The following is a 23938-nucleotide window of genomic DNA, read 5'->3' as shown; positions in this document are numbered from 1 at the left end:
AGCCCTAGTTCCAAACTACTGCTCTACATGACCATACCATCCACTGCTAAGTGCAAGGAGCCTGGAATGCAAAAGGGTCATGTGCCCATCTAAGGATACTGAAGACCACATCACTTGCAAATAGAGAGGGAAATGCTCACACTCTCAGGGAAAAAAATTATCTTCTTTCCCCTCTATTTTAATTACTTAGGTGTAAAACATTTTCTGGCACTGAGAATAAACACTCTGGCTTCCAGGACCTGGACATATTACTGTTGAAGAATAACAGCTGTTTGTTCACTGTGAATATATTATTCCTATCCAGCAGATGCATGAAATGTAAATGGGAAAGTCTCCGTTTCTCAGTAGACTAAGCAGAGGTTTAGACAGCTAATTTATGTTCACTTATTCCAGCATGCAAATGTGTCCATTATCCTTTATGCATAAAGAAAAATACTTGCTAGATGAGAGAGATGCATCAGAATGAGAAATGCAAGAAGCTACTTGTATAGTCACTTTGATTCTCCACCATTAAGGCCTCTTATTTTAAAAGGAATATGTTTTCTATATTTGGTATCATGCCTATTGACCAGGGTAGGAGCTTCTTCCCCATTCTTCAGTGCTCTCTCTATTCATGGTGGTCCTAAGCAGCACCAAAAGCATGACTGTCACAGTTCAGTGCTCTCATGTAATGCTCAGCAACCTTTTGCTGTATGAGTCTGCTTGTGTACAGCCTCTCAGCTGGGTCTAAGCAGTGAAATATTGCCTTCTCTGCCACCTAGCCAGCAGCACAAAATGTGCCAGCATAGAGAAGGACAAAGAGGCTGGGGGAATCATCTGGAGGTGGGGAGAGGGGGAGAGAGAAAGTGAGAGCAGGAGAATATAGTTTGAGCAGTTGAGCAAGGGGAAGGATCATAAGGAAAATAGTGGAAGAAATACAGTAATTAAAAGTTGTGGGGGGTAAGAGTGGGAGATAGTCCAACCCAACAGTGACAGAACTGGGTTTCTTATGCGAAGGGTCCTCTGAGAAGGGGAGAGTAACTACCAAAGCCCCAGGTGAGTGAGACTGCCAGTGAGGGAACAGGCCCAAACTGAAGAGAGGAGGCTACATGGAGGGAGGATCTATCTCTGGGATGTGAAGGTCTGTCCTTTGGGAACTTTGGGCTGAAGTAGATTGCTCCAGGCTGTTCAAAGAACCTTAAAATATTTAATAAAATAAAGATGAGATCACAAAATTAAGCCCTGTGGGATTAATATGGAGTTCTGTACAAATACCACTCAATATTAGACTGAATTGCCAGTATAGGAGCAATGGGACTTGCAGATTTCTGCAGAGTTGTAACAGGGTTCAGGATTAGTTTGGACTCCTGATCTCAAAGACTGAATTGTGCTTATCTTCTTTCCCCTCCCCCGGGCCAACTGCTGCTGTCCCATTTTGGTCGTATTGAAAACCAGGACATGAAGCAGCCAGCAGGAGAAGGGGCAGATTGGAACGAGCTCCAGGAAATGAAACAGAGGAGTGACAAAATGACACTCCTCCCAACTGCCTCCTTATGGAGCCTCCTTTTATGACCCTGTGAGGATTCAGTCAGGTTTCTATTTGGCCATATGTGGCATGTGCTTCTTTTTTTCACAGCCCAGTCTAACTCGCTTTCCAGTTAAGGAAGGCCCTCTGGGTATGTGTACACTGCCACTCTAGTTCGAACTAGGGTGGCTAATGTAGGCATTTGAACTTGCAAATGAAGCCCGGGATTTAAATATCCCGGGCTTCATTTGCATGTTCCCGGGTGGGCGCCATTTTTAAATGCCTGTAGTTTGAACTACCTGCCCGCGGCTATAAGTGGCATGGACTAGGTAGATCAAATTAAAGCTCCTAATTCAAACTACCATTATTCCTCCTGCAAGGTAAGTGTAGACTTACCCTCATTGACTTAAGTGAGAATTGGATTGAAGCCTAGAGGAGGAATAAGGTTCATATTATTGTGCATTTCTCCATCTATAAGTCAAACTGTCCCACACCAGAATGTATGCAACAGCTGGCACATTTCCCTTGCCCCACATTGAACTCTTGCATACACTCGGAGCAGCTCCAGCTCATAAGGCAGGACCTTGGATGCTGGTGTGAAATACTGTAGTCCTATCCTCTTGAGTAGACCTCTGCACCCATGCCCAGCCCCAGGACTCATATACATGGATATCATTTCAGAAATGGGGCCTAATCAGGTCCATTTTATCATGAGAGATGCGCTAAATCAAATCAATGGGGACATGTATATATGGTATGAAGACTTTTCTGCAGAATCAATGACATGATGAATGTAAGAAAATAATCCAGTTTCTTGCCTCCTCAATACTCCAGTAAGGATGTGTGAAATTAACATTTCTATAATTGGTTATCAAATTTATTTGTACATCTTGCTAGAAAATTCAGTACAGACTGTGAGTGTCATGTAATGAATTAAGAAACATACAGGTTTTTTTCTGCTTTTCAAAACTCTCCTGTAAGATAAATCAATCACTGTGTAGAAGATGCCATTTATTACCCTTTATACTAAAACTACCATGGGACTGTCTTATAGTTACAATTCATCTTTGTTTTTTCCCTCTTATTTGTATAATTGTTTTAAGGAGCTATGGTGAATAAATAATATCAAGAAATTTTTAAAAGCCATTGTTATAGTGAAGCAGCATTCTGAAACACCAAATAATTATGTGTAGAATTTGTAAATGTTTAACTTGTATGCTGTGAGAATGATCAGATATTGATCTTTTAAGAGTTTGTATTTGCTATTAAGAGTTTGTATTTGTCCCATACTTCCCTGGAAATGTGTTAATTTTAAATAATGTTCTAGATTTTGCCTATGCCTTTAATACCTCCAAGTAATTAATTACAATGCAGACTTGATTAACTGTGTAGATCAATTGGAATTTTATCACTTTTATAAAAATTAACGCTCTAATGAGACAATGGAACTGGCTGGATAGTGGGTGTGGTTTTTTTTTTCCTTCAGAAAATTTAGACTGTGTCTAACCATCACAAACATAAAAACTAGGGAGAAATATCATTTTTGACAGTTGTTTGTATTTTACATTTTTTTGATGGAAAAAGTATATAAAGGTTTTTAAGAAAAGCATACACTTTCTGTGGGAATCTTAATTTTGATTAAAACCAAATTTTCCACCAAATTGTTTTGATGGAAATTGTTTGGCTCACCCTACAAGATACTGATTTCTAGAATTTTATTTACACTAATTATGACTGTTCCTTATACAGCCATTGCATGGTGGGGATTACGAATAGATTTGGTTAAGGAGCTGCAGTTTTCACATCAGCACACAAGCTTTGTGAACAGAATTCTGGTTTTCTTTCAGAATACAGAGTCAGTGTTCTCACTTGTTTTCCATAGTTATTAAGAGATCCAACAAAGTAATATGTTTCTGCACCAACAGGGCTTTGTTCTCCAACTGTATGTGTTTTTGCTTTATTTCTCTCTGCAATTTTGGGAGTAGATTAAGCTCACTTATGTTACTCTTCTCCAAACAGTTTCTGCCACTGCTGTACAAGATAGTATTTCAACTCCTTTTAGACCGGTTTACATACCAAGTAATAACAGTATTTACTTCTGAGCAGATAGTCTAAATTAACAAGTATAAATAGAGCAGAATATAGGATCCTGGTTAAGTAAGGTGCAAAACACAGGTGACTCGTGGTAGTACTCAAAAGGTGCACTTCCCCCAGTACCTGTGCCAAAACTAATTGCTGAATGGGATGCCCCCACTTGCTTCCTTGTCTCTCTGGATGGCCCTCCTTGCACTCCCTCCTCTGCAGGTGTAACCCACATGCCTACTGGATGTGGTTCACTGTTCCTTTTAGTGGCACTTAGCCTACTTACAGAGAGAAAGAATGAATTTCCTCTACAACCTTAACTGAGCGCCATCTGGCTTTTAGCTGAAGCAGTGGAGGTTCATGCACTAAGCTCTAGACATCCCAGGTTTGCATTTGCCTGTTGGCGTTACACAGTCATCAGTCATACCTGCTGTGAAAAAAAGCTCACAGCTGCCTAAATCAGGTGAGATACCCACAATGCAGGTGAATTCTTGGCAGGCATAAAGCCAGTGGTGCCAGTTTTAAATCTTTCTCTCTTTGACACTGCTTAATGTATGGGGCAGTGAGAGGACAGGCCAGAAGTGAAGGGCACGGCTCTAGAACATGATGCATATGGCCACTGTCTTACCAACCAATTGCCAAAGAGACCCTTCCAGCTCATCTAAATTAGAGCAGCCACTTGTACCTGGTCATCAGGATGGTGTACCCTGAGTAGTGGAGAAGGCAGATGAGTGGTTCAGTATTATCTTTGTCTTCCCCTCCCTCCATACCCAGTAAATCAAGATTGAGCTTGATGCAAGCCAGAATCCTGCTCATAGTTACTTGCCTCTTTCACTTTCCCCTTCCCCCTCCTAAACTGGGTTTGTGGAGGGTTTATGTCTGCACAGCTTCTGTGCAAGCCTTGGGAGGACTGGCTGACATCAAAAAGTTCAACTCTCTTTTTCTCTGGCCATGGTGAGTCAGTTTTTCAAATTAAAGGCAAGACCTGCTGTGAAACAGAAAATGTTTAACAACTTCAGGAATTCCTCAAAGCTACCATACCAATCAATCTGATACCTGTGGCTTCCCACTGAAAGCAAATGACAATTTCATGGTGGCTCAGTGACAACACAAGGATGTATAAATTTTAAAAAAGGTTCTTTATTCATCTGTCATTGTTAAGTGACCATATTATGTCTGCATAAAAGGAAAGGGAAAATGATTTTTAAAGCTAAACTGTTGAAAGCAATCGGGCATTTAGATCCATAAAACATGGGAATCATCTGTGGAATGATGATTTTTTTCTATTTAAAAAGTAAATTGTGTTGTGTTAGTAACTCTTAGAAGATATTATATTTGAACTGAATTTTTGTTCTGGAAAATAACTGTTTCCTGGATGATTAGTTCAGAAATGTTGTCACCCAGGTAGCTAAATCCTTAATATCATCTGGAAATGGTCACTGAACAAACTAACACCTCTTAAATCAGAATTGTTTTCATCATTAGGAAGAGGGCCATTTGATAAGTCATTTCTACTATAAGAACACCAGTTTGTGAATCATATGAATGCAGGAATTCTGCAAGCACAATCTATTTGAAAAGTGGTAATTTAATAGCATGCGTAGGTCAGGGGTGGGCAAAATTATGTGATGAGGGGTCATTTCAGGATTTTGATAAGTGGTCAAGTGCTGCACTTTTCTATAGAGGTGGTGCAGGGTCTGGGAGGGAGGTTGGGTGCAGAAGGGGGACTGGGATGCAGAAGAAAGTGTGAGGTCTGAGGGAGGAGGAGGTTGTGACCTGGCGCTGGAGATTGGGGTGCAGCATCCTAGAGGGAGTATGGGTGCAGAAGGGGATTATGTCCTGGGGGAGGAATGTAGGAGCAGGTGCAGGTTTTGGGAAGGAGTTGTGACCCGGTGCAGAGGGTTTGGGTGGTGACCTGGGCTGGGGGATTGGGGTGCAGGGCCCAGGAGGGGATACGGGTGCAGGAAAGGACTCTGGCCTGGGGAAGAGGTGAAGGAAAGGGTGCAGGGTCTGGGAAGAAGTTGGGGGTGGATTGGCAAAGGCAGGCTCTGGCCAGGAGGTGCTTACCTAAGCAGCTCCTGGCTAGCAGCACTCTCATACAGGCTTCCCTACCTACCAGCAGCCCCAAGCCACTCAAAATGGCTGGCTGTTCCATGTGGCTCACTGCGCTGCAAGGGGAAACTTCACATGCTGCCCCTGTGCTCAGCAGACTCTCTCAGCTCTTCTTGGCTGGAAACTGGCTCCCCACTCACCCCTGCAGCTGAGAGAGCCATAGGGAGCAGCCAGCCACTTTGAGCAGCTGCTGCTCCATGCCGCAAGGGTGGGCCATTGGTAGGCTTTATCCTTCCCATCCCTGGTGTAGGTAGTAATCACTATTTGTTTCTATTGCCAAAGTATTCTGAGACTAAATAGAGGAAGAACCTTCCTGGGGGCTGACCCAATACTGTGAAATATGTTCCCCAGGGAATATCAGAAACCTCACCACATACCCCTTTAACCACCATTCCCCTCCCCGTGCAGCACAACCCACTTGCAGTTGCCCTTGGTCAGTGAAGATTCAGAGTTCAGAAGCGCACTCACATGAGTTCACCTCCCAGCCATGTGTGGGGGAGGGAAAGGCACTGCCATTGCTCACTCCACTACTGCCCCCTCTATTGCAACCTCCTGTCACTTAACACAGCTCTGTGATTTCAGCAGTGAGCAGGGAAACTCACTGATAGTGCAGTGGGCAGCCTATCATCTCCACCCTCTTTCCCCTGTACACTTGGCACCCTGTTTAGCAAGTGCAATTCACTTGAGAGTGAACCCCTCAATCAGAGCACATCAAACATAGTTCTGCTCCCCTTGAGTTACACAACAAGGATAATGACACTTTATTTCCATTGTGTGATCATTTGGGCAAAGCAGCTCCATCATGCAGTGAGTGTGTCTCTATGCAAACTATGTCAACTCCTAAAGTCTTCTCCCTCACTTCACAGCTAGCTGTCAGAAGAGACCCTGCTTAAAACTCATTTCCCTCCCAAAGTGAACTGTAACATTATTTTTGTGTTTGCTATATCCCTTGCACATTTATCCCTTTCATTGTCCTTCTATTCAATTTATTCCACTCTACTTTTTTGGATGTTTTGGATTCAGACAGAATGATGATGCTATTTACAATTATTGGTAGAATATTATGCTGAGTTTAGGCATGGCTGTTTATTTTTCCATACATTACTCATGATTGCACACTCATGCAGAGCCGCTACTTACTCATCAGAATTAATTTTCTTCAGCATTTTCTGTATTGAAAATCACCAACGTAATTTTTCAGTAGTTACTGATATCTTTTTCTCAAAGGCCCCTCTCATGATATGTTGGATTAATTGGCTCCAGAACTGCCCATTACCTGTTTTTACAAATTATGGGAAATGCATCTTCACCTAGTGAAAACTGGCCTAGCTCCATTTATTCAACAGAGCAAGGCTTATTTATATCATCTTAGGATTTAGTCTCTCTCTCTCTTCATATTTCAGGGAAAAACATAAAAAAGTTATATTCAGGTTGGCATGTTTCTAAGCTATTCTTCATAGCAAATGCTTTTAACTACACAAAGCTTGATCATCAGGTGTGGCTGAAATCACAAAAGTGACACCACACGTGTGACTCCCTAGTCCTACCACTGGCTGGGAGACATTTCAGATCCCTCATAACTCAGAGCAATCTCAAGACTGCTCTAACGTATGCCCACAGCTTCAAGAGGTCCTTCCGGTCTTCAGGGATAGATGGAGTAAAAGATGTTCTACTCATATCCTCTGACCTCCAGCCCTTTCTTCACAGGAAGCGGCTACTTTTCATGGTGTGAAATGCTTTTCTGGAGGAAACACTTGGCCAGCATCAGGATGAGAAACATGTTTCTCTTTTAAAATGTCCTTGAATACCAATGTAGTGTCAGCAATTCTTTATGGACAAAAACTCTCAAAATTCACAAGATGAAATTTGCTATACAGCAAAGCAATAAAAGATGTAAGAGAAAAATGGATAACAGATGAAAATCCTTGATGTATGATATCTTGAGGACACTGATTAAACTAAAAATAAATGAACTGTAGAAGCAGAATGATACACTAATTTTTATCTTAATGATGGAATGAAACCCAGTGGATAGTAAGAAATAGCCTCTAGCAGCTGAGACAGGGAGATGAATTGATAGGCTTACTGGTACTAATGCAATTCATAAATTCCAGGGCCAGAGGGGAGCATTGTGATCATCTAGTCTAACCTCCTCTATAACTGTCAAAGTACAGCACCTTAATAAATCAGTCCCCAAACTCTCTTTGCTTCACATCTGTAAAGTGATGCTGATAATCCAGTTTACATGCCTTGTAGGACTGCTATGAAGATTAAATAATTAAAGTGTGAAGCAGAATAGTAATATTACAGTACATATTAAGAATGTGTTTGTGCATATTAAACAACACAATTCACAGAGGAGTTGCCCTTTTACTCTAATTTTCAAAATATTTTAATTGAAGTTAAACTGAAGGAATTGAAGTAATTTATAGCATAGGGTTAAAATTTTAGCTGATTTTTAATTAAGGGAAGCATAGCTGAAATGGAACATCACTTGTATTCTTTAAGCGGGAAATGATTGTAGTTTTTTAAAAACAAATAGTTGCTAGTTCCCTACAAATCATGTTAGAACTTTAATCATGAGAAACTATCTACGTTTCATTTAGCAGATTTTAATCAATAGTAGGTGAATACATACTCATTGTTTATTGGACAAAATTTATCCTTGGCTTCCAATTTCCACATACAATTGATGAATCTTTTAAAAGTATGCTTACAAAATTAGAGAATGCCAGAAAAGGGCTTTATAAAAATAGTTGCTATAGTACCACATTTCTACAGACTTCATCTGTGAATTGAACAGAAGTTGCTCCCAGGATTAGCTCTCATTCATCTGATGAAAATAAGGAGAGATGAAATGCTGATCTGATAATGAGCGTGGTGGGTAGTCCAAGGAACTGCAATTTGTCTGGGTAAATGGTGAAGGTTCCCAATTGGATTGAGTAACAGTCAAAGTAATGCAGTGGAAATTTGCTCACACTCGTTGAGGCACCCAGCAACAAAAACTAGGGGAGAGTTCATAGATTTATAGTTTTCAAAGCCAGAAGAGATGGTTGCAATTGTCTGGTCTGACCCCTTTCTAACAAGTCATAGAACTTCCACAAAATAATTCCTGGATAAACATCCAGGGCATGTCTATACTACAGAAAAGAACAACCCTCCAGAGACTGATCCACTAGTGTTTGATTTAGTGGGGCTAGTGTGCTCCTGTCAGCCTCCCTCAATGTAGATGCTGTGGTGGCCCGGCTTAAGGTAAGCCGAATCCAGCTATGCATTTTGCATAGCTGGATGGTGTACCTTAAGCCAACTTGCCTGGTCTAGTGTGAAGCAGGCCCCAGGCTCCAGAGAGGTAAGCTCTATTTTGATTTTAAAATTCAGTGTTGAGGAATCCATTGCAACCCTTGATAAGTAGTTCCAATGGTTAATTATTCTCATTTTTTTAAATCTCCTCTCAAAGCTGTGTATGGGCGTGGAGGACTTGGCCAGAGCTTCCCTCACCTCCTCCCTATCCCGATTGTAGATTAGCACAAAGAGCAAGTGCCCAGAGGGTCCCCCTAGTCAATATGGGACCCTCAAGAAAAATGGGCACCCAAGCAGACAACCCAAACAGCAGAGTAGAAGCCCTAAGCTCAGCTGAGTGTGCTGGCAGAAGCCACACTGAGCAGGCAGCAGAGGGAAGCCCCAAGGCCTGGCAGAGAACATACCAGGTGGGCAGCAGAGGGAAGAGCAGTGCTGGATGTGTGAAGGGGGTTCTGTGGTCCGCAGGTGGAGATGATGACTGTGCCCCCTCAACACACTGGAGACAGTAGTGCTAAGTGGGGACTGCCTTCAGTGGCGCCCCCATCTTCTCCTCCTCCATACCTTTAATATCCCCCTCAGTAGTGTCTGCCTTCCCAGTCCCTCAAAATCATAAGAACATAAGAATGGCCATACTGGGTCAGACCAAACGTCCATCCAGCCCAGTAGCCTGTCTGCCAACACTGGCCAATGCCAGGTGTCCCTGCTCAGGTAACTTGCACATGGCCCCATAAATCCTACAGATGGCCATACCTGTAGGGCAAAGAAGAGGAAAGGTCATAGAAACTAAATGTAGATTACTAGGAAAACTCCCATATCTATACTTACTGGAGATTGACACTGCTGCGATCTATGCAGCAGGGCCCAATTTAGCAGGCCTACTAAAGACTATCTAAATTGACTGCAGCTTGACAGGTCTACACAGATACTCCTCTAGAACAAGAAGAGTAAGAGAGGTTAGCGGGAGAGTATCTCCTGTTGACACAAGATGGTATAGACACTGCAGTAAGTTAAACTAAGCTATGTTGACTTCAGTTACATTATTTGAGTGGCATACATTATATGTTGACTTATCCTAATGTCATGAGAGTTCCTATCATAGCTTCCCATTAAATGCTTCAGGTTCCTGCCACAAGGGCAATTAGCAAGGAAAACCCACCAGGATACATGCTTAGGGTGATCTAAATCTCTGTTAGAAGCAAAGATTTTCTGAAGAAATGAGGCCAAGTGATCTTTTTGGTTTAATGAAAGTTTATTTGTAAAGTATTTTCCCTTTGGTAGCAATAGAAGCTTCTCATGCTAGGCAGAGTATGCATTGCTTCTCCACTTCTGCATCAAATACAGACCCATTTTTCCCCACTTCTTTAAATTGTACGGGGGCATATCTACATGTCTTTTAATGTCTGCTTTCAGATGTCAACAGCTAGCACTGTATGCTAAGTTTCAGGGCATAGCTGAGTTAGTCTGTACAGGATAAACTTAAACAACAACAAATTGTCTGGTAGCACTTTATAGACTAACAAAACATGTAGATGATATAACGAGAAACTCCGGTCATCTGAAGAAGTGGGCTGTGCCCACGAAAGCTCATGATACCATCTACATGTTTTGTTAATCTATAAAGTGCTATCAGACCATTTGTTGTTTTTTAAGTGTATGTTAAGTGTTTTTTTTCTCCTGCCACAATATTCATGAAGTTCAGCTTTTGTTTCTGTAATCCCTAGTTGGTTTTCTGCATATACTTTGATTGCAGTGTTATGCTAATTTTAAAAACCCACCTGGTTCAGCCAGTCTCTCCTCAAATAAACACTCAGTGCATTCTGTGCCTTTGTCTACATGTCAGACACCTACGTTACCATAATGGATGTCAATGCAAATTCTGTTACAATGATAGTGGAAGATTCATTTAAATTATTTTATTTAAGATATCCCCAGCACACAATAGCTTAGTAGCAAAACGGCTCTGAACCAGTGTTCCCTGCATGGTAACACATTGCCATAGCAACCAAACAAATGGGTCATCCCACTCTGGCTCCATTTCATGGTTACATAGAGTACAAGAGAAATTGCTGCAAGAGTGTGTATGTATGTTTGTTACTGTTGAAGAATGGGCCAGATTCCATTCTGTGAGTACCACATACCTCTGCAGGTGTGGAGTACCACACGCGCGTGCACACACACACAGATACCCTTGGCTTGGAGGAAGAAGAACAGTATGCCTGGGGGTGAAGCCCACCACAAGGAACTAGCAATTATCCCCTTCCTGCACTGAAGCATTGCAGGATACCAAGAAGCACAGCAGAAAGAGTTCAGATGGTTCTGAGGAGAAGAGGGTTTTTTTGTGTGCAATTTCCTATATCAAAAGAACATTATTAAGGTTGCAAAGTCAAGCACTTAAAACTTAGGAAACATCAAAAATAAGGTTGTCTGTGCAATCTTAATTCAGTTCTCTTGGGTACAGTGGACCTACTCTAGGATAAATCGGAGTTGTGTAGCATAGGAGGATATTGTCTGTGGGACCTCTGCTTCATTCGTTGCAGTATTTGGAAGATGGGTACTTTTTGTGGGTAATGGGACACGTGTGTCTAAGCCAACCTCTCAACCATGTGGGAGGTACCACTGAAGGAGAAAAGAGGAATGAGGGTGAGGTTAAAAGATGAACATGGAGGAACCAAAAGGGGATATTGAACAGAGAACCCCTGACAATGCTAACTGCAACTCTAAGCTGTCTAGTGAGTCAATGGACAATGCCCAGAGGAACTCTGCCTCGAGGCATGATTGAACAAGGGGCAGAAATAAGCTCTCCCATTGCTGCATAGCATCTTGGAAGGAGTCTAATCAATAAGGCAGCAGGCTGAAGGGGGATCAAGGCATACATCATGGTTAAGCAAATGGCTACTCCGTGAAGATCATGGTTAAGGGACTTGAATGCAGCCCTGGTGAACTGGATTCAATCCCTTCCTGAAAACCAGAGTTTCACTGTTGTGTTGGAACCAAGCTTCCATAGTTCACTAGTTTTGTGTTTCCTATTTTCTGGGTGCCTCACTTGAGATCCAGGGGTTTATCTGAAGAGAACTCACATTAATGACAAGGGTGCTATAATATGAACATATATAGTGCTTTGTAATACTAGCAATTCTGAAAAATCAAGTCATCACCCCAAATTGCCAGAAAAATTTTATCTTAACCACTTTGTGCCTCAAAAATATTTCACATTTGGGAAGCACTTGGGGTATGTCTAGACTATATGGCTCCATTGATGGAGCCATGTAAACTAGTTTACCCATCATAGTCAAAGAAGCAGGGATTTAAATAATCCCTGCTTCATTAAAATAAACATGGCCACTGTGCCGACGATCAGCTGATCCAGCACAGCGCGGCAGTCTAGATGCGGATCTGTCAGTTGGGGAAGCCTTTGCCGACCGATCTTGTAAACTTCATTTCACAATGCATAAGGCTTCCCCAGCCGACAGATCTGCGTCTAGACTGTCGTGCTCTGCCGAATCAGCTGATCGTCGGCACAGCGCCGCGGCCATGTTTATTTTAATGAAGCGGGGATTATTTAAATCCCCACTTCTTTGACTATGATGGGTAAACTAATTTACACGGTTCTGTCGACAGAGCCATGGGCTGTGTCTAGACTGGCAAGTTTTTCCGCAAAATCATCTGCTTTTGCGGAAAAACTTGCCAGCTGTCTACACTGGACACTTGAATTTCCGCAAAAGCACTGACGATCTCATGTAAGATTGTCAGTGCTTTTGCGGAAATACTATGCTGCTCCCGTTCGGGCAAAAGTCTTTTTCCGAAAAACTTTTGCGCAAAAGGGCCAGCGTAGACAGCAGAGATTTGTTTTCCGCAAAAAAGCCCCGATCGCAAAAATGGTGATTGGGGCTTTTTTGCGGAAAAGCACGTCTAGATTGGCCATGGACGCTTTTCCACAAAAAGTGCTTTTGCAGAAAAGCATCCTGCCAATCTAGATGCGCTTTTCCGAAAATGCTTTTAATGGAAAACTTTTCCGTTAAAAGCATTTCCAGAAAATCATGCCAGAGTAGACATAGTCATGTAGTCTAGACATACCCTTAGATACTTATGAGTGCCCATAAGAAACTGGTAATTCTCAGAAAAGGGTATTAATATTGTACAATAAATAACACATGGGACCATACACATTTGAATACCTGCTCATTAAGTATGCACTGAATTGGGCTACCTGATCATGTAATCAAACCACCACGTAATATATCTGCACAAGCAGACCTAAATAAATTCTCACATTTCCTAACTTTAGAATTCTAAACTTCACAACTTTAATAGTGTTCTTTTAACACAATTGGGGGGTTATTATATAATGCTCAAAACCAAAACAAGCTCCGTAGAGCTAACTTGCTTCTTGCCAGCTATCATCATTATCATTTTACAATGATTTTGTGGATTTTTTCCCATCAATGTTTTCTCCGGCTTTTGTCTGCTTCTGTTTTTGAAAGCTCTTTGGGGCAAGATAAATCTCTTTCTATATGTTCACAGAGTGCTCAAACATTCATGCCACAACCCTGATTTGGGTCTCTGGATGTCATTGAAATACAAATATTAAATTATTATTTATTTGTATAGTTGCAATATCTAATCCCCTAGTCATGGAACAGCTCCTTACTGTGCAAGGTAATATACATACATAGAAGAAGACAGTCTTCTCTGAAAAGATTGCAGTCAAAGCATAGGGAAAACAAGGATACAGTTAGAGTTATTATATCTAAAAATAAAACATAAAAATAGTTACACCACTGTAAATCAGGAATCTGTCTCTGGTTATGAACCAGTGTAATGGAGAGCAATACCATCCTTTCCCATCACACTTGGTCACCAACATTATTCTGTCCTGCCAGTCAAGGGAAATATTTTTTATTTATATACAGTTTATTAAATGCCTTTGGTTTTTACTTACAGGAAGGGACATTTGAGCCAGTGATCTAGTGTGTGACAGCTTGTCTGCTCCATTTCCAGTCTCTGGAGCACTGCACTCCATTGAATTCTCCCACTAATTTTCTGTAAGGGTAATTGATTTCTAAAGGAAACTGGATAATTGGTCAAAAGACATGTCTGCAACAGAGAAAAGTGCCCTATCAGAAAAACTGAACTGCTCACTGTAGCTGCATTATGCAGCAGAAGTAGCCCAGGGGCTTTATAACACGTTTCTATTTGAAGATGGGAGGGGAAAATCAGTTTTGATGAAAATGCCTGAGGATGGTTACACACAGAAGAGAAATATCACCTTTAAGCATGTGTTCAACATCCGCAAACAACATGCAGATGAAACTTAATTATTTTAAATGCAAGTACTCTGGAAACTGTGAATATGAATAGCTTAATGATGGTATGATTCATAATAAAAGGAAAGAGAATAATTATAAAAGACAAAACTCCATGTACTATTTAGTAGTCATTTTGGAGATGGGCTTTCCAGGAGAGAATCAGTGGCCCAGGTTCAGGAAGCTGAGAATAGGATCACTCGTACCATGAATAGGCAAGGTCTCCCCTGCCAGAAGCAGCCTGGCCTGGGTATAGATGATGCCGCCACTTTATTTACCTGCGCCTCTCCAGGTATGGGTGACTATAACTCTCATTGGCTGTAGATCACCATTTCCAGGCAGTGGGAGCTGCAGGAAGCAACACAAACTGAGACACTTCTTCCCGCAGCTTCCATGGGCCAGGCACGGGAATAAAAAGTATCACATACACTGACTGTTCAGAGGGTATATGCACTGTACCTAATTCATAAAACTGAAGAAAGAGGAGGTAAAAAGATAGTGTACTTTACAAATAGAGCATTGGCTTCTGCCAAAAATGGGTAAAATATTTTTGGACTTGATTGGATTTTATATTATGCAAATCTCCTTGGTATTTCTCAGAATACTGGACACTCTTTTTAATCTGTAAAATTCATGCTCTGTAAAGTAGCAATTTGAAGGAAGCATTTTCTAGCACTGAAAGATATTATAAATGATGGCTTTGAAAGGGAGATCCTGGATAAACTAATCCAAACACCTGCTTCAAGCAGTGAGAGTCTTATATTACTCTTTCCATAAACGTACTTAACCTTTCCTTAAAGACATCCAATTATTTTGCCTTCTCTCCATTTGGCAAACAGTCCCACTGTTTGATTGACCTCACCGGTAAAGAAGGTTTATATATATCTAAGCTAAATTAATCTTTCTTTCAACTTTATTTCTGGCTATTACATCAGTCCAGCATGAATACTTCTTTTCCCACCTCTGTCTTTTTCCCTTTTATATATTCAATTCATAAAGACAATATGCACCCATCTTTAAGTGTTCCTCCCTTTTTTCAAGCTAAACAAATGTAGCTCCTTCATTCTTATAAGACCTGGAAATACATATTGCCTTTCACCAAAGCCCTCTGCATCATTAGACCACACTTGAACAGAACCTAGAAATGTTTTCAGTATTCCTATCTAGAGATTTACCACTACAGTATAAAATGATGATGAAATCTTCCAAGCTCTCCAAAAAATGCATTTCTACATATACCCTAGAAAGGAGTTAGCCTACTAAGGTCTTGGTTTTTGTTTTATGAAGGATTATTTCTTTCTTGAGTATGTTTATTAGTTTCCTAATTTATATTTGTGGCAGTGTATTATTCTTTCAATAGATTTTCTTTCCATTTTGTGACAGTTTCTTCTGTTGATAAACTACCTTATTAGAAATGACATGGAGGATTCTTTTTGTTAATTCCTTGATTGTATTTTTTGCCTGTTGATTCTGTCTTTCTATCAGTGACGGACATTGTATGAACTCCTGACCCTATTGGAATCTACGATAACTTTGCCACTGGGATCAGGATTTTATCTGCTGAGTTTATGGAAATGGCCAACAGTGTTTTCTGACCTGCATTAATAGACTGATGGGTGGCACTGTTGTTTAACACTGGCTAGTGTGTGAGGTTAAAGTTTATAGTGGGTGTTGAGGGGCAGCATTTTGTTTCAACTACAATTGCTGTGATTGTTTCTGTTCTACTGGGGAAACAATAATCCTGTCCAAAGTATGTTGGCAGTTTGGAGATAATCCATGTTGTTTTTGTAGGTTAGCTTTTGTTTTGCAGAGAGATAAATTAAGTTTTCAGCAAGCCATAAAAAGCAGTATCGTTCACAGCCTCATCTTGCACCACTGAAGTCAGTGGGAGCGCTGCTATTGACTTGAGCAAGAATAGACCCAAGCCTGGGAGCAGGAAACAAAGCAGCAGTGCTACCTGAAAGGAGAGGAGTGAGATGAATGGTTCTGTTGGCTCAATTCTTATTGAAGTAGCTTTTCTTTGTTGACAACACTGCTCATGGGTTATAGAGTATAATATTAAATACCATCTTCTACTGTGGTTCAAACCAAGAGGTTTATCAGCCAGTATATCCCCAAAGAAATTGCATCTGTGTGTGTTTGTAATAATGTCTCTGGCTGAGGAGTGCTGAGTGATGGATGAAGGTAAGGTGTACACAATGATATTATTAAAGCTGTCAGCTGTCTTTAATGACATTGTTCTCAAGGCACTGCTGACTTGTCAGTGGGATAAGACTGCTTTAGAATTGATTTTTTTCTCCTTTCCTTTCAGAGAGCTCTTGAGTGAATTTCCATTTTCTTCTCACCCAGGGCTCCCATATGTGATGCCCCACATGGCTCCTTCTTGTTACCTCTCAAAATATATGTATACAGAGAATATAATGAGGTCTTTGGGAGATGCAGTATCATTGACATGCTGATGATGATCTGCTGTCGCCTTCTTACTGAACCCAGAATCTGTAGTCTCTAGATTCTTAGAGTATTTAAATGGAATTGGGAACTGAATATCAACAAATTGGCTGAGTCTCTCTCCAGACAAGACGTAAGTGATACGTGACAGGTTCCAAGGGCACTCCTTAGACCAGACTCCAAAGGATTAATTCTTCAGCCTCTTACCCCTGGCCTATTAGAGGAAGTGGGAAAAATATAAAGGGGTACTTGGGAGGCTCAGGAGCTTTGCCTATAGGTCTGTAAATGGAGATTGTTGGTTGTAATTCCTGTCTTGGTTTTACAACTACTGCTGATGTTGTTCTATTTGGACTTCTTTATAAAATCTCATAAAGATGGCCCTGGGATGAAAGGATGCCTGAGAGCTGCCTATTCTATTTTATGGGCTGAAAATCAGTGTACCAACTACCATATTAGCAGGCAGAGGAGGCACCTGGAGCAGTGGATGGATCCCCCCCCCCCCCCCCCACAAAGGCAGCTCACAGCTTCAAGGCTTCTCTGGGCCCTTTGCTGCTTTTGGATTCTCAGTTCCTGTAAGTGAGCTTTGACACCTATTTTTGTATGTGACTGACCAAGAGGAGGAGGAATTTCCTGTCCTATCCTGACTCAGCTACTATAATCTTTGCTTTTGTCACCACCGTGATGGATTCCCATAATATATTTATCCTAAGTAAACTTCTGTAGACTAACCAGATGTTTCTGCTAGTGTTTAGGGTAAGTATCCATCTTCTAAAACTGATGGAATAATGGGACCTTAAAAAAAGGTTATTCATTAATTTCTAGCTGCTAGTTATGGGTGTTGAGTGCAATCCTTAAAGCCTTGAATGGTCTGAGATCTGGATACCTGAAAAACAACCATTTAGTTCATTTCTTGTTATGTTGGCAAAGACTAGGGAAGATGCTTTGCTTTTCAGCTAGAAAGAGTAAACCTTTCTAAGATCAGCAATAGGATATTCTTAGGGGAACTCACTAAAGTTTGCCAGAACCCAAATCTGACAGTTTTTAGTGAATGTGGAAAAGACTAGGGAGGACTGAGTGAGTGTTTCTGACAGGTGGATGTATTTACTGAGCTAAGTAGCAATGGTTTGCTGTTTGGTTGTTCAGGTGGGATAATATAGAGAGCAGAACTATTTGTATTCATTGAATATTGGAAATTTTAGGTTAAAAGTTTGCTTGGATTTAAACCTCCATTTAAGAAGGAGGGAGTTTGCCCTCCAAGATTTCAAATTTACAGGATTATTTTAGGTGGTCTTTAGCTCAAAGACAGAAAAAGGGATTTATTTCCTAATTCAGCTAATCACAGAGGCACATTTGACATAAAATGGCTGTGAAAAATATAGCATTTGTGCATTAAAGCATCTGTATACACATGCAGAAATATTGGAAATGAGAGATTTATTTTTTTAAATGAGTGAATGTAAGATTATCATAAATGTCATATCAGTATGGATAAGTGCAGCCTACATTCAATAACAGAGACAGAAAAAGAGGGGAGGATTGTCATATGTCAAAAGTGTTTTCAGTACCCATGAGATCACATACATTAACCATGATGAGTGTGGTGGTAAAAACTATGAATTAACACACAAGTAATTAAAAATAATGGCTATCAGGATTGGAGGAGAGAAAATAAAATCTTCCAGAATCAACTATCCAAGTATTTGCAACCACAGGCTATCATACTTATGGGGAGTTTAACTACCCAGATTATCTGTTGTATAAAAAATACAGCCAAACATGCAGATTAAAAGATTTAAAAAAACAATTTTTGATACATAATACCCGAACTCTCCCCTGCATAAACTTCTGACCAGTAGCATATAAATGGTTGAGTGTGTGAGTGAAAACAGAAAACTTGGCATAGGTTACTGGCCCTTATTTTAGTAATGAATGGGTTCACAGAGTAAGAGTATATGGGAAATGCCCAGTATCTTCCCTTCTCTCAGGATGGAATTCTGCAGTTCTTCTACTCTTAGACCAGGTACTTTCATTCACAGCATCTTGCGTGCAATCTGCTTCCTTACTGGATATGATGCGTGAAAGTCTTCCCTTCAGGAGCTGTGACCAAAAGACTTTTCCAAATAAAGTATTGTTTAATCTCAACAGTAGAAGGAAAGCAAAACAAGGGAGAAAACTTCTGCACATACTTCTTTGTTATTTATAGCTTTGGTAGGCTCATTTTACTCCAGACTCCCAAACCACTGGAAACAGGGGTTCATTCTATTCCTGAGGGCTACGTCTACACTGGCCCCTTTTCCGGAAGGGGCATGTAAATTTCACCAGTCGTCGTAGGGAAATCCGCGGGGGATTTAAATATCCCCCGCGGCATTTAAATAAAAATGTCCGCCGCTTTTTTCCAGCTTTTAAAAAAGCCGGAAAAGAGCGTCTACACTGGCCCCGATCCTCCGGAAAAAGTGCCCTTTTCCGGAGGGTCTTATTCCTACTTTGAAGTAGGAATAAGACCCTCCGGAAAAGGGCGCTTTTTCCGGAGGATCGGGGCCAGTCTAGACGCTCTTTTCCGGCTTTTTTAAAAGCTGGAAAAAAGCGGCGGACATTTTTATTTAAATGCCGCGGGGGATATTTAAATCCCCCGCAGATTTCCCTACGACGACTGGTGAAATTTACATGCCCCTTCCGGAAAAGGGGCCAGTGTAGACGTAGCCGAGCAGTCTCTGTCTCCCTCTTCCATGTTCTTCAGAATCTGTGGTTTAGCACCCCAAAGTCATTTTTTCCAGCTTTTCCAGTTGGCTCTCTACTGATGAACTCAACGTATTTTGGGACTAAAACTATTCTTTAAGTGCCAATAATCAATTGATTGCATATGTGCAAGTACCCCTACTTGAATTAATCTCTTGTGTCATTGTGTTGTTTGCTTATAGAATCAATCAAACAATAAACTATTTCTGGCAGCTGTTTTTAACATAAATGTTAACAACTTAGCAAATAAGGTCTGATGGAAAGAAGCATTAAATCAACAAGTGAGGAAATAGTGGGCTGGGGAATCCTTACAGTCACTAATTAAAGCATAGCAGATAACACTTTCTTTAAAGGAGGACTGCAAGCACAACCATATTGAGCCATTCTGGCTGTAAGTGCAGTAGCTAACTCACATGACAATCACAGGAAAACACACAGTGAGTTGAAGGTGACTCTTCAACCCCGAAAGGAGATGTATTTGTATTGTTTGTATTGACATATAATGAAGGACTTGAAACATTTTTATCCTTAAAAATGTCATGTCAAATTTTGTCTTTCCTGTTTTTTGTCTTCCCTGTTTTTTTTTGGGGGGGGGGGGGAGAGGGGAGAAGGAGAGGAGGCTGAACCCTACTTGGAAGACTAGAAATCTAGAGTTGGAGCTTTCTCTGCCCTCATTTGTGGAGTAAAGATTACCGCTTCTCCAAATAAAGCATCTAGCCAACTATATTTGGGCAGTTGGAATAAATACCCCATAACAAACACAAGAGTTTAAACCTGTCTGACTAAAGCTCCGTTCTTCTAGAATTGCCTAGATTTCATTTTCTTGTAATGTCATAATCCCAGTAATTCTTCAGTTCTCCCCAGTCCTCCCCAGCAAAATCAGGCCCCACAAAACCTACTAGTTCTAGCGGAAAAGTAACTAGAGGCTGGGGAAAAGGACTTTCTTTCTCAACCTTCCCCCCAGAATCTCCAGAATGACTGAGAGCTGTCTTTGAGCACAGTAAGGAAACGAAAAAGTTGGCAGCGTCGTGATATTTTCCTTTGCAGAGCCCCTTTCAATGTGTAGGGGAAAGACAAAGGGTCACGGGTCCCCCGATGTGGCAGCCACCCTGGAGGATGTGGCTGTAACCATGGAGGTGGGCTCCTGGCCGGGTTATTCTGCAACTCTCCCGACTGGGTGAGAAGAGGCCGAGAGTCCGAGGGGAGGGGGACGCGGGGCGGCTCGTTGCCTGGCTGCTGGACAGACCCTGCGGGGCCACCCTGCGGGCGTGGCTCGTGCTCAATCGGGGCACGAAGCGCGCGGGGCTCTGGCCGGGCTGCCCGCTGGTCGCTCTCCTGCAGCCAGGCGCCCGGGCAGCGAAGCGAGCGGAGAAGGGAGCAGGACGGGACCCCCCCTGCTCTGGCTGCCGGGGCGCGGTCAGCCCCGCTAGCTGCTCCGAGCGGCTCGCAGCCCCGAAGCCAATTCAATCCCTTCCTCTCCCCCCCCCCCCCCTCGCGCGGGGGAGCGGGTGTGGATGCGATGGGGGGCGGGCAGGGGAGGCTGGAGGGAAGGGGGGAGGCCTCTGCTCTCTCCCCCGCCCCTCCGCCTTTCACGTGGAAGTTTAATTATAAGCCGGATCCCGAGTGTGCCCGGCGAGCCTGTGCCAAGGCGGGGCGGGAGCTTGCTACGCTCTGCAGCACAGACGGAGGCTCCGCGCCCGCTGCTGCAGAGGGGCGGCCGGGACACCCCAGCGGTGCCAGCAGACCCCTCTGAGCGTGTGGGGAGCAGCCCGGCGCCCCGGGCCACCCGGGCATGAGCCGCGGGGCTTAGGTGGGCAGCGCGCCCCTGCTCAGCTCGGGGATGGATTTCCGGGCTGCCACTTTAATCTGCTGCTGCTTTGCCCTCGTCCTCCCCGTTAGCCAAGGTAAGAGCGCGATGGCCTGGCGAGGGAGCGGCGCTTCTGTCACTCGCTGAAAGTTCCACCGGCCGAGGGGGAGGGGGGCGGTGTGTGTGACTGGGCTGAGTCTGCTCAGCTTCGCCTGCGGGCAGCTGTAGAGAGGGCGCGTCTGGGATGAGCCGGTGCCTTTATGTCCGTGAAGGAGAGAGGCTCAGGCGCGCGCACCCGGAGGGAGACTTTGGAAAGGTTTGTCACTAGGTCACGCAGACACACTTGCACCCGCCATTTATAATCAACTTTCCTTTGGCCACAGTAGCCCGGAAAGCAGCAATTGACCGATTACTACAGTTTGCAGAAGGCCCCGTGTTTGCTGTTGTCGTCTCGGGGTGCAGTTGATGGTGCGAATGGGGAAGACAACTTGCAATCTTAGAACAAGTAACAGCTATGAAAGCTTTCCGACGGCCGTCTCACGCTATTTTTTTAAAGACCCGAGTATTTATTTACACGATGTATGTTTTTTTTTCTAGATCAAGTTCCTTCCAAGTTCTCATTTTCTGTTATTGATTTGTAAATACTATTCTTCTCATTGAGAGCGGGCAGGGGTTTGTCTTGCAACTTCATTATTTCAAAACTTAATGATTGCTTTTGAGATTAATATTATTGAGCAGATTCCATTCAATTGTCTGCAAATAACACGTGACGTTTTGTCTGTTTAACTTTTGTCATTGTGCACGTTAATCAAAATTAGTGTTTCTTCATAACACAGCTTTATTGAATGGATTGAACCTTTGTACTATCAATTTTTAGAATGCAAATTATTTCTAACTAAAGATACTTTTGTACTAGGGGTAGCTGTAAATAGTATAATTAGAGCAGAATGCGATGTGCTAGAACATTTGGACCTTTTATGTAATTTTCAGTTTTATGTAAATTGGTAATGCAAAAACGTTGCATGTGCTCAAGTGGTTTCACTTGTACAGTTCTGAGGAACTTCCATTCCAGTTATCTAGTAAGTGTATTAGTGGAAATGCTATGAGATATCTTTATTTAAAAACATGTTTTATTTTTAGATGGTGAACAAATATTAATTTTATATATTTTGGTTGGATTTAAAGCATCGGTAATCTACACAGAATGTGGTGATATGGTTCTTTTTAGTGCAATTACTTTACAAATCTCTTTTCCAGGTGTTGCTTGTAAACCTGGCTGCCACCCAGTGAATGGATTTTGTGAAGTTCCCAGTGAATGCAGGTAAAGAGATTTACCAGCTGAGTTTATTAGTGAAGGGACTGGTTGCTTCAATAATACTTGTTTCTTGAAAAATAAAGACAGAAATTAAAATGATTTGCCAGCTGAAAAAGTGATGTAAGAAAACCACTTCCCCTTAACAGACTGTAACTTAGAATTGTGTAACATATTAAAGAAACCTGGATGCCCCTCAGAATGAATATTTCTGTCAAATATATCCTAGGAGCCACCTGTGCCTTTAAAAAGGAGAATAGCCTGGTAATTATTTTTTTTAAAGTCTATATCTTGTTTTATGTCTATTTCAGGTGTCAACCTGGGTGGCAAGGAGCTCTCTGTAATCAGTGTGTTCCTTTTCCTGGTTGTGTGCATGGCAGCTGTGCCAAACCATGGCAGTGTGTCTGTGAAGAAGGATGGGTTGGCAGCCTTTGTGATATAGGTTTGCAAATACTTTCCTTTAATAGATCAACAATTTCCCAGAGATTAAATGATCACAGCTCCATCTGGTGTTGGAAATATGCAAAAGTTCTTACCTAGATTTCTGAATATTTGTCCCAAAACACGATGAGAATCTTTTTTGGAGGGCTGCGGGCAGAGGGAAAACATCCTATGCATTCACATCTTAAGTGAAAAAACATAAAATATTGTGTATAATATAGTCCTGGGCGGTGCATTAGAACTATGTATAAAACCCTAATTCCACTTTAACTGTCACATGCAGATGGTAAACAGTAAATTCTGCCCTGGCTTTATAAAGGTAAAAGGTCCTCCTGAGTGTGTTAAATCAGTTGCAATAATTCATTATACAACATTTCATGCATATGTTAGTATAAATTGAAATAAATACACAAGTTTGTTGCTTGACTAAATATTTCCTAACAAAAGATTTGAATGTAACTATTGGAAAATGTAACACTTAATTCTTTCCTCACTCAAATCACTGTAGATTAAAAGAAATTCTGATGATTCAATAGAGCTGCATCAATGTAAAAGGAGAATTGGGCTAATGTTTTTGCTAGTCTTCTAAGTTTCATCATTTGCTGGTTTATCATAAGTTAATTTGTTGCTGTGTACAAGCAGCGGATTCAGACTAACATGGCTACCCCTCTGATACTTGTTGGCTGCATCTAGACTGGCAAGCTTTTCCACAAAAGCAGCTGCTTTTGCGGAAAAACTTGCCAGCTGTCTACACTGGCCACTTGAATTTCTGCAAGAATGCTGACTTCCTACTGTCTGAAATCAGTGCTTCTTGCGGAAATGCTATGCTGCTCCCGTTCGGGCAAAAGCCCTCTTGCGCAAATGCTTTTGTGCAAGAGGGCCAGTGTAGACAA

At 41.9% G+C, this 23938-nt stretch overlaps 1 protein-coding gene across 6 annotated transcripts in view; it reads left to right on the top strand.

The window, feature by feature from the left end:
- The window catches only part of DLK1 (delta like non-canonical Notch ligand 1), a 143730-nt gene that overhangs the window by 101988 nt on the left and 17804 nt on the right, over nucleotides 1-23938 (top strand). Inside the window, exons 1-3 of one of the 6 annotated variants that reach the window (XM_089778355.1) lie at nucleotides 21001-21389; nucleotides 21676-21871; nucleotides 22550-22613. In XM_089778355.1, the coding sequence (XP_089634481.1) occupies nucleotides 22583-22613 (31 nt within the window). In that variant the 5' untranslated portion in view covers nucleotides 21001-21389; nucleotides 21676-21871; nucleotides 22550-22582. Of the gene's footprint in view, nucleotides 1-21000; nucleotides 21390-21472; nucleotides 21609-21675; nucleotides 21872-22549; nucleotides 22614-22915; nucleotides 23047-23938 lie in introns of those variants that run through there. The other 5 variants (XM_006119996.4, XM_075926561.2, XM_089778354.1 and 2 more) reach the window with 5 other exon arrangements.

The sequence above is a fragment of the Pelodiscus sinensis genome, chromosome 5 (genome assembly GCF_052426305.1).
Source record: "Pelodiscus sinensis isolate ZL-2025 chromosome 5, ASM5242630v1, whole genome shotgun sequence".
Lineage (NCBI taxonomy): Eukaryota > Metazoa > Chordata > Testudines > Trionychidae > Pelodiscus > Pelodiscus sinensis.
Note: the sequence above shows the minus strand (reverse complement) of the source record. Positions and strands in the feature narration are given on the sequence as shown.